Genomic DNA, 11,381 nt, shown 5'->3' on the forward strand with positions numbered 1-11,381 from the left:
ATCCAAAGAAAATGTTAGTTTTTATCTTTCTTCCTATTCTAAGTCATTTCTTTGATTTCACTATATATCTTAAAAATATTATCATTTATGTATATATTTCTATCATCTTATCTGTTTTTTATTTTTTATTATTTTTTTGGTCATTTCTTTGACTCGACAATATTAAAAATATAATCATTCATATGTATATTTTTATCTATTTAAATTTTTACATAAGTGATTTTATGATATTGTGTTAAAATTTTTATAATTTAAAAATTTAAAATTCGATTTTTATTGACTAAAAAATTTTTTAAAAAATTATTAAAAATATAATTATTTATCTTCTCACATTACATTAAATTAAAAAAAAGTATTTTTACGACAAACGATAAAGAATTACTAAAAAAATTTGACGCTCATATAAAAAGAATACAGGACAAATATCATATATGATTTATGAGTTTGTGTGATTAATGAAATTAGGATAAGAGTGATTAGTAGTTTAATTTTAAAATATTCATATCTATAAAAATATTTTTGTGTTCGTCTAAATAAAATAAGATAAGATAAAATTCATTGAAAATCAAATTATGAGTCAAAGATAATATTAGAGTGCGTTAATTATTGGGCTTACAATGAATGCATATAACGATTATTAAACTATATTTGAAAATTCCTTTTTGATATTATTTTTGGCCCCAACAATTCTATTATATTTTCGATTTATATCAATGAATAATAACAATCTATTTTATATCTTCATCTATTATATTTGATATTCCAATATTCTCCTACCTCAAATTTAAGACACAACATAACCTTCTGCAATATTTCATAAGTCCTTATTACTATTCAATAGTATAAATAAGAGTCACACAATATTTTATTTTTACAAAGCTGCGCTATAGTATATTAGTATTTGTTAAAATTTTGAGTGAAAATATATCATCTAACCTAGTTTATAATTCAGTTAATCAGGTCCATTAATTTAATTAAATCTTTACGACATTTTGGACCCTGTTATTCCATTGATGAGTTACTACATTCTATTTTATACAAATTTTTGTACTAGAGATATAATTATTTACGTGTTTTTTCTATTAATTTAAATTTAAAAAAAATAATTTTATGACATAATATCAAAATTTTTTTGATCTAAAAATCTAAAGTTTGAATTTTATATATCGTAAAAGAAAAAATTTTATCATAAGACAAATAATAAAAAACAGAAAGAAAACTCTATACAAATAAATTCACACAAAACCTAAAAAAAAAATTATTACGCTTGCATGAGTAAACGTGTTAAAAATATAATCATTCGTATATATACCTCCTCCAATTAGCTTAAATTTTTAGAATAAATTATTCATGATATTTGTAAATTCCCATCTCACCCCACATATTAATACTTGGCACATAGCTAGAGATGCTTTTTAGTTATATATGGTCTGTCAAATAAAATTGTTGTACATTTTATTTTGGTTTTGCCTATTATTACAAAGAAATGTAATATGTGATCACGTTTCAGCCTCACATGGCTATGAATGAAGAACTCACACAAATGAAACAGAAGACGTTGCATCTAATCTAATAACTTTGGTTAGGTGTATTATACGCATATGTGACATTGGATCCAATGTTTATAATGTCCCAAAATGAATCATAGATTTAAACTAATAAAGACAACAGAAGCTTCCTAACGTTACCCCATCATGCTAACTTTTAAAAGAACAAAAAAAAAAAAATTAAACATTACAAATATTTATTCATATTCTTAATTTTTTTTTTGAAATAAAAAACTTAATACATACAATAAGGTTGAACAGTTAAAAAGTATAAAGTTATTAGATAATAAAACAGAAAATTAAACTGTAGTTATTTTTAATATTGTCATTAACAATTAAAAAGATCAAAATCAACTCACTCTATGTAATTTTTAATATAATCAAGTTGTTGATAATTCTCGCAACACCTATTTCTTGATTCCTATCATCCCTTTTTAGCTAAGTATTTTAGATAATAACACAAAATTCATGAGCAAACAATGGTCTGATAAACTTTTTTATCCACCTTTAAGCTGTGTCTCAAAAATTTTTTAACCCATTTTACACTAATCAACATTCGATCAATACGACAGCACAATTAACCCTTGAATCAAGTAAACTTACAGTCATTCATATTTTTAGTTGTTACTGAATAAATTTAGTTTCTAGGTTATTCTCATTTATTATTTAACATACGGCTAAATCATACTAATAATTTTGATTTGAATTGTGTCCTTAGCAATGTAATTATTGCACCGATGACTTTTATTACAGGAAGTGGTAGCTAGCTAGGTAAATAATTAAAGACAAGTATTGTTTTATACGTTAGTATTATTGATCCCACGTAAATTTAATTCCCACTCAGATCGATCACATTCATTTTGGTACTCCTTATCTTATAAAATATTTGTTACATGCCAAATTGCAGGGTGATATCGTAGTTAACTTACTAATTCGTTTAAATAAATGTTAGAAATTGTATATAGTAATTTATTAATTAATAATAAATTTTTAAATAAAATTCTGATTTACAACGGATTAATTTTTGAATTATTAAATTAAAAGATACTGTAAAAAACCAAAATATTTGGTACAAAAGAGACTTGAGCACATATAAAATAATTGTGGGATATGAAGATAATAAACATGTCAACTTGGTCATGAGAGATAGATAGATTGAGTTCTTCTCCTTTTTTATAATAAATGATTTCCAGCCACTCAAGCAAGTCCTTGAGATTCAGCATTCCATTAATAAACTACTTGCACCAAGTCCCCTAATTATTCTAATTAATGTGCTCAAGGTTTATATTATATGGATACAAATAGTTATTAGGTTATTTTTTTAGTAGAAGAAACACAAAAAATATCAATATTACTTTTAAAATCATTATCCAAAACAAAGAAAAACATGCATATTAATAAACAATAATATGCTAGGAAAATGATAAAAATTAGTCAATAATTAATTAGTAACAAATTATACATGCTAAAATTGCACATCTAAAACCCATATTAGTTTATTATTGTTGGTTAGTTTTTATTGTTTCTCCAAAGTTATCAATCAATAAAAATAATAAATGAATATTGGTAAGAATAAAAGTAACATGAAGAGATAAAATTAGCCTTACATACATACATTGTAAATTTGAATTTATTCAATAGTTACAATTAAATTAAAAATTTTATTGAAAAAAGTAATTAATATCATCTTGATATTACAAGTGAAAGTTTATATATTTTCAAACATAAATTTTTTTTACAGAAATATTTTGAAATAAAAAATTATTTAATAACAATATAAACAGGTTTAATATTATTATCCAATAAAATGTTTGTTTTGAATAATTTTAAAATAACTTATTTTTGTGTGTTTTTTTAAAAATTAAAAGTGAAAAGTTATATATTTTCAAACATCAACTTTTTTATAGATATTTTAAAATAAAAAGTATTTAATAACAATATAATTAAATAAGTTTTATATTATTATTCAATTTAATGTTTGTTTTTTATAATTTTAAAATAACTTATTTTAGTGTGTATTTTTAAAATTAAAAGCGAAAAGTTATATATTTTCAACCATCAACTATTTTTACAGATATTTTCAAAATAAAAAGTATTTAATAACAATATAAATAAGTTTTATATTATTATCCAATAAAATGTTTGTTTTGTAACCTTTTATTAAACCACTCTTCCACTTCAATCCAACAAAATATATAAATTTAATTATAATTTTAGTCTTTATTATTATCTTATCTTTATCTTATATTTATTTATCTTTATTTATTTTTATCTTTCTTAAATTAATACTTTATATATATTTAGTTTTATCTTTATAGTTTACAATTTCAATTAATCAATAATCAATAAAATTTCTTCATTTTTTTCTTTCTTTATTCTTTCATAATTTTATTATCTTTACATACTCTTTATGTACACTTTCTATTTTATTACATTTTAAAATAACTTATTTTTGTATGTATTTATTTAAAATTATCTCACCATTGTAAAATAAAATTTGACTCCCACATTAAGTATAACTCCCCAATTCGTATCATATATATACTAACAAGAATACAAGATAAAATAAAAATAAAGTATTATTTTTGTTCAAATATTTAGATCAAGTCTCAAAATTATTCTTAAAATTTTAAGTATTTTATTAAATTTTTAACATTTTAAAATTATTATAATATTATTTTATCGTTAATTCTATTAATAATTCTGTAACGAGATATTATAATTTACTGTAAAAAAACTAATATTATATTAGAAAAAAATAAAATAAAATAAAATAAAATAACTATGGCATACGAGGGAGCGAAATGTAGTTAAGATTTTGTATTCTCAGTGTTATTTTTCTTTTATTTATTTAATTTTTTATTTTTCACTAACGTTAATATAAGATCAGTCTATTATAGTAAGTTATAACTTCATGTGCGCATCTTCGTTAGAATTGTTAACAGTATTGACGGTGAAATAACATTGCCACAATTTTAAAATCTTCTAAATTTAAATAGGCGGTTTAAAATATTAAAAACAACTTTAAAATTTAATCTAAATATTAAAAATAAAAATAATACTTTATTCATAGAATAATAATAAAATATACATGCATACATAAATATCCTTATTGTAAAGATAAATAATATAACTAGCTTGTTAGATATATAATATTGAATAAAATTTTACCTCCCTCACAATCTCATGAAATTCTTTTTTGTCCCTTTAAAAAAAGTATAATTTCAGCGTAATTTTTATCTATTACTTCTGTCAGATATTTTGACCCTTATATGAAACTCTCCGACAATAAGAGACGGCAACGTTTTTACGTGTCACGTAATGTTCTTACGTATTAGTGCAGTTTATTTAGGATAGTTTATTCCTACACGGTCAACAAAATATTTGTAATTTGTTGTTATGAAAAAGGATTAAAATCACTCACTCTCATTGTTCTCTTTGTTACTAAAAGAATTTGAAACTCCAACAAGAAAGAATGGACTACACAGAGCAATCGTCATCTTCAAATCGACGTTCATGGAGGACTATCAAGAGATTAATGCGTTGTGGAGAAGTTAAGGTGGACATCATCGAAACGAAGAAAAAAAAGTTTAAACACCCACATTGCAATTGTAAACGTTATACAATTCTGTTCGAATCTGGAACTAGATTAAATCCTAGTAGGTTATTTTTGAACTGCTATTATTTCAAGGTAAGTAACCATTCATTTTGAATCTAATAATTGGTACTTGTGTTATATTAGAATTTTTTTTTTGTTATTTGTAGATTTCACAACAGCATTGTAAATATTTCAAATGACTTGATGAAATGATTGCAGAAATTATTAATTTCAAACTGGAGGATATTGATACAGGAGGGCAAGAATTTGAGATGCAAAATAAATTGTTATAGATAAATGAGAGACTGACAAAATTAGAGCTGTTACTACATAATAGAGTGTAGACCAAAACAAGAGTTTCATTATTAGAATTTTAGAGTGTGTTAGAATTCTTAATATTTTTTATTGCTGCTGTGAAGTTTGTGTTGTATTAATTGTATGAGTTATATGACTTAATTTAAAATTGTTGTAATTTTGGTGAAAATTTATTGATCAAATGATAATATTATGTAATTTTAATTGAATTATGTATGAAGTCATTAAATATTGTTTCAACTTACTTAATAGACTAATATTTTAAATTGTAACATTAATAGATATCAATATAATTCAAAAGTACAATACATCATTAGCCATTAATTTTTTGTAATTTTAGTGCATTGTCACAAAATCTAAACACACCAAAATAACCATCTATAGTTTTATGTCATAATATCTAATAAACATGACCATAAATAGATATGATAATAAAAGTCATAATTTACACTCTAAAATAAACACAAATAACTATATCATTTTAGTAATAACAAATAACAACTTAAATTAAGTAAGTCCTAGTCTTCATTTCTTTTTTTTCTTTTGAAAAAAATTCTCTTTGTATTAAACTCTACAATTCAAAATATCAAGATAGATCTAATTACATATTTCTAAGGGTGTCTCTTCCAGCCACATTACATTTGGCTTGGTAAGAGCTACTCTTGCTAAGTAATGGGCTGCTAAGTTCCTCTGTCTTTTTACATGTAAAATTTTATAATACCTGAATCTATTCAAAAAGATTTTGCAATTGGAAATTATCACTCTAAAGGAATCTCCACATGGGTATTCAGATTTAAGGGTCTTCACCGTTTCTATATTGTCTCCTTCCAACTCAATATCCAAAAAACAGCATTGGGTTGCAAATTCCAGACCCAGATAATAAGCCATAGCCTCAGCTTCTCTAACTGAAAGAGATGAGGCAATCTCTAACATGGCAGCTGCTGCAACTACCCCTTCACTATCTCTAATGACTACACCAACTCCTCCTCTTCCTCCATTATTAGTAGCTGCATCAACATTTAATTTAAAGGTGTTTGGTGGAGGAGCACTCCAAAAGTCATTACTTTGGCTACCCGGTGGAGGTTCCTGAGACAACACAGATCTTTCTGCCATGAAATTTGCTTCGGTGAAATTTTTTTGGGCTCTCTCCAACAATACTTCTGGTGGAGATTGATCATTTTCGAACACCAATTTATTTCTCCCATGCCAGAGGCTATGGAGGCTGCACAAGAAAAGCCCTTTTTCTTCTCCCCCAATTTTCTTCAAGGTTACGTCAATCCAGTCCAATAGAGGAGTTTGTTCCGCTGATTCTGTTCTCAAAGTGAAGGGAGAGATAAACCAAAACCTCCTTCTCCAGTTGCAATCCTTGAAAATGTGAGATTCAGTTTCTTCTTTTGCAAAACATCTAGGACAAATTGAAATGCATCTGACTCCTCTTTTCTGTAAATTTGATTTTGTAGGTAGTGATCTATGCATGAGCCTCCACATGAAGTTCAAAGTTCTGGGTGGTATTCTCATCTTCCAAAGGTGCTTCCATCGCTGCTTCTCTTTGAGGGTTGGTATGCTACTGTGCCCTTGTTTTTGGCTGTGCTTCCTTATCAGGTGATAAGCTTTCTTCACTTCATATTCCCCAATTCTGTTAAATTTCCAGTAAAAATTATCTTCTTGTTCTTGGACATGTAATGGTAGTGCTAGGATTTGATCTGCTTCAAAAGGTAGAAAGTTGTTTGTGATTAATTCTTGGTTCCAAGTTCTATTTTCCTGGTTGATAAGGTGGTCCACTGTGGCTTCCTGATCAAAACTTGCTCTGGGACTCCAAATTTTGTGCCCGTTTTGATTAGGAAGCCATGGATCTCCCCAAATTCTGGTGCTCCTCCCTGTTCCTATCCTCCAAAGTCCGCCTAATTTCAGCACCCATTTTGTGCCCCATATGCTCCTCCAAGTATAACTGGGATTGTGTCCTTTGTTTGCATGAAGAAAATTTTTTCTTGCAAAGTATTTGGCTTTTAGTATTTTTGCTGTCAGTGAATCAGGTCTCTTCATTAATCTCCATCCTTGCTTGGCTAGCATGGCCTGGTTAAATGCTTCAAAACTTCTAAAGCCCAATACTCCTTCTTCTTTTGCATTGCTAAGCTTGTTCCAACTTACCAAATGTATTTTTCTTTCCCCCTCCTTGCTGTCCCAGTAAAAATTGCTAATCATTCTCTCCAAATGGTTGCAAAGACTCTTAGGTAATTGGAAGCATCCTATGATGTAAGAAGGGAGAGATTGAACAAATGACTTGATGAGAATTTCTTTTCCCACTTTTGATAGAGTTTTCTCTTTCCAACCTTTTAGCTTCTTCCAGGTTTTCTCTTGAACAAACTCAAAAACCTGTTTCTTGGATCTACCGACCATAGTTGGTATTCCCAAGTATTTTGAGTGACTTTCCACTGCCTTTACATTCAGCCAATCTTTGATAAGCATCTGTCTGGTAGGAGGTACATTTCGGCTAAAGGAAATCTCCGACTTGTCCAAGTTAATTCTCTGTCCCGAAGCTAATTGGTAGTGTTTTAGAATCTCTATCAGTATTTGAATGCTCTGATCTGTTGTTCTCAAAAAAAGGATACTATCATCCGCGAAAAGGAGATGGTAATTTCTGGTGCCTGTCTTGCAATCTTGATCCCCTGTATAGCTTTCCTATCTTGTGCTTTTCTTAGAAGACTGGAGAAAACTTCAGCGCACAAGATAAAAAGATAAGGAGATAACGGGTTTCTCTGCCTGATTCCTCTTTCGGGATTAAACTCTTTTGATGAACAGCCATTTATCAAAATAGAGAAAGATACTGTACTTATGCATACCCAAATTAGATCAATCCATCTTTGTGGGAAGCCCATAGATCTGAGCACTTCAATGAGAAAGGACCACTCAATCCGGTCATAAGCCTTCTCCATATCTAACTTCACTCCCATGTATCCTTTGTTGCCATCCTTCTTTTTTTTCATGAAATGAAAGATCTTAAATACTGCTAGACCATTATCTGTTATAAGTCTTCCTGGTGTAAAAGCACTTTGGAATTCTCCTATAATGTCTGGCAGGATCAGTTTTAGCCTATTTGCAATTGTCTTTGTCACAAGCTTGAAAATAACGTTGCAAAGAGATATTGGCCTGTAATTTTTTGTGTGGCTCGGATTTTTGATCTTAGGGATGAGGCAGATAAAGGTTTTGTTCACCTTTGAGGGATCTCCTCCATTATTAAGAACGTTGAGTGTCCACTTTGTCACATCTTCTCCCACTGTATTCCACATCTTTTGGTAGAAAAGAGCCGGTAATCCATCAGGCCCTGGTGCCTTTGTTGGGTGCATTTGACTCAAGGCTATCTTGACTTCTTCTTTGGTAAAATCGCTTTAAATTATATCTAGTCTCTCTTGTGTTATCCTTCCCCTAACAACCTCAACTGCTTCTTCAATTCTCTCTGTATTTTCAGCAGCAAACAACCTTTTAAAATAGGTTGTCATCACCTCTTCAATTTTTTCTTCTTCTTCGTAGATTACTCCTGCATCATCTGAAATTTTCTGTACTCTATTTCTTCTCTTCCTTTGAGATGCTTTTTAATGGAAGAACCTTGTATTCCTATCTCCTGCCTTTAGCTAATTTGCCCTTGATCTTTGTGACCACCAGATTTCTTCTTGCTTTAGGAGCTCATTCAATTCTTCTTGGATTTTCTTTGATTGTATCATTGCTGCCTGTGTTTGATCTCCAGCTTGCACTTCTTGTAGCTTTTTCTGCTTCTCTTTTATGGCCTTTGGGATCTGACCAAAGTTCTTTTTGCCCCACTCCTCTAAAGATTTACTGCAATTTTCTAGTTTTCCTTGTAGATTAGGTGTTCCCGGTATCCATGTTCTCCTTACTACTTCTTCACATTCTTCATTTTCCAGCCATACTTGCTCAAATCTAAAAATATGTGTTCTCTTTGTCTTTCATTCTGATTCTCCCAGCATATCTACAAGTATCAGGTAGTGGTCTGATCTATATCTTTGAAGATGCTGGACCACCGCTCTTGGAAAAGCCTCCCTCCAATCTATGTTGGCAATAGCTCTATCAAGTCTATCTTGCACATTCTGATTTCCAGCCTGGTTATTGGACCAAGTAAAATTATGTCCTACAAATCCCAAGTCAAGAAGTTCATTTACCTCTAAGGCTTCTTTGAAACCTCTAATTTGTGTATATGTCACCGGTAGTCCTCCTTGTTTTTCTCTTTGTTCCAGCACTTGGTTGAAGTCTCCAAAGACCATCCATGGCATGTTGTTGGACTGGCCAAGAGAATTAAGCAATTCCCAAGATTTGTGCTTGTTGTTTGATTTTGGACATCCATAAAAGCCTGTGACTCTCCAAGGGTTGCTGGCTCCGTCTGTTTGAATTACCATATCTATATGATTTAAGGACATTGAAATTATCTCCACTATTGTATTTTCCCCCCACATAACTGCCAGCCCTCCTGATCTATTTCTTCCTTCTCCTTCACAATCTACCCCTATAATATTATCAAGCCCCCATTTTCTTCTTAATCTACTTACTTCATCTGCCTTCTTCCTTCTTTCCATTAGAAAAATAAGGTTGGGACCTTTTTGGCTTAAGAGCTTATTCAAAGCTCTAACTGTCCATGGGTTCCCAAGCCCACGGCAGTTCCAGCTTATTAGCCTCATTGATCTCGGCAGGGCTGTTTTGCAGCCTCTGCCGTTGGGGTGCTAGGTTGGTGCTTTTTTGGTTGAGTCTCCTCTTCTATAATCTCCATCGGTGCTCCTTCTCCAAGCTTCCTCTTCCCTTCTGGATTTATTTTCTCTTCCCTACTGTTGTGTTCTTGCACAACCTCTCGAGCCATTCTTTTCCACTTCTTCTGCTCTCCTTTCTCCTGTTTTTTTTCTAGTTTTTTTACATCTTTATTGTTGTCTCCTTCTGGAACTTCTTTCCTTGTATCTTCCTTTTGCACTTCTGTGCTTTGTATCTTTTGGATTGCAAGTTCTATTTCTATTTCTCTTATCTTCCATGATTCTTTCTCTTCTATTTGTTTCTGCTTTTCCTTCCTGATTTCTTTGTGGGCTTCCTCTCTGCTGGATTCGAGATCTTTCCCTTTCACCTTTTCTACACCTCTAGAATCTGACATTGTGAAGTTTGCCAGCTTGCTTAACAATTTTTCTTGGTTTCTTCTGAGTTTTCCTTCGTGTTGTGGATTGTCCTTTTCCCTCTCTTTCTCCTTACCTGTTTCTTCTTTTTTTTTTCACCTTCATTCCGAACGTATCAGCTCTTATCCAGTCACCCAACTCTTTCGACTGCCATTTTATACCTTCTTCTGACACCTCTTTCTTCTCACAGTTTCTTTCATCATGTCCTAGCATCCCACAGAAATAACAAAAGGTTGGGAGTTTCTCATACTTGAAATCCACCCAGGTTATGCCATCTTTTATGCTTCCAATATTGACTCCCTTTTTAATTGGTTTATTTATTTTCATTCGCACTTTTGCTTTGATGAACTGTCCTTGCCCATTTCCACTTTCAAAAATGCTACATTCTACTACTTTCCCTATAGTTGCTGCGAGTTTCTTTCCCAGTTTTACTGTTTTGTAGTGTTCTGGCAATTTTCAAATCTGCACATTTACCTTTATCTCTGAGAAGTCCATTTCTTCTGGAATGATGTTCCTTTCCCATTTCTCCAGCAGAAGCCACGAGTTTCTGAAGGTCTATGGGGTTTCTTTTAGTGCTCTCTTCATATCTCCCTCCTTTTTAAAAAAGAACTGGTACAGTTTACTCTGGATCTCTTTCATCTGAAAGCCTTCTGGTTTTCTCCATATATTATACATGGCACTTTGTACCCAGCTAGGGTTGATAGATTTTTCAGTGATTAATTTTCCCACAATGCTATATTTGCATTTTTGGACTCCCTC

At 30.3% G+C, this 11,381-nt stretch overlaps 1 protein-coding gene across 1 annotated transcript; it reads right to left on the bottom strand.

Annotated features, from left to right (window-relative positions):
* Positions 1–10,141: 10,141 nt before the first annotated feature.
* LOC130945481 (uncharacterized) lies at positions 10,142–10,603 on the bottom strand. Its single transcript, XM_057874190.1, has one exon. The coding sequence runs from the start codon at positions 10,601–10,603 to the stop codon at positions 10,142–10,144; it is 462 nt and encodes a 153-aa protein (XP_057730173.1).
* Positions 10,604–11,381: the final 778 nt, after the last annotated feature.

Source organism: Arachis stenosperma, chromosome 8 (assembly GCF_014773155.1).
Source record: "Arachis stenosperma cultivar V10309 chromosome 8, arast.V10309.gnm1.PFL2, whole genome shotgun sequence".
NCBI lineage: Eukaryota > Viridiplantae > Streptophyta > Magnoliopsida > Fabales > Fabaceae > Arachis > Arachis stenosperma.

Coding starts and splice junctions, on each gene's coding strand:
- LOC130945481 (XM_057874190.1), bottom strand. CDS start 10,603: ATGTCAGATTCTAGAGGTGTAGAAAAGGTGAAAGGGAAAGATCTCGAA.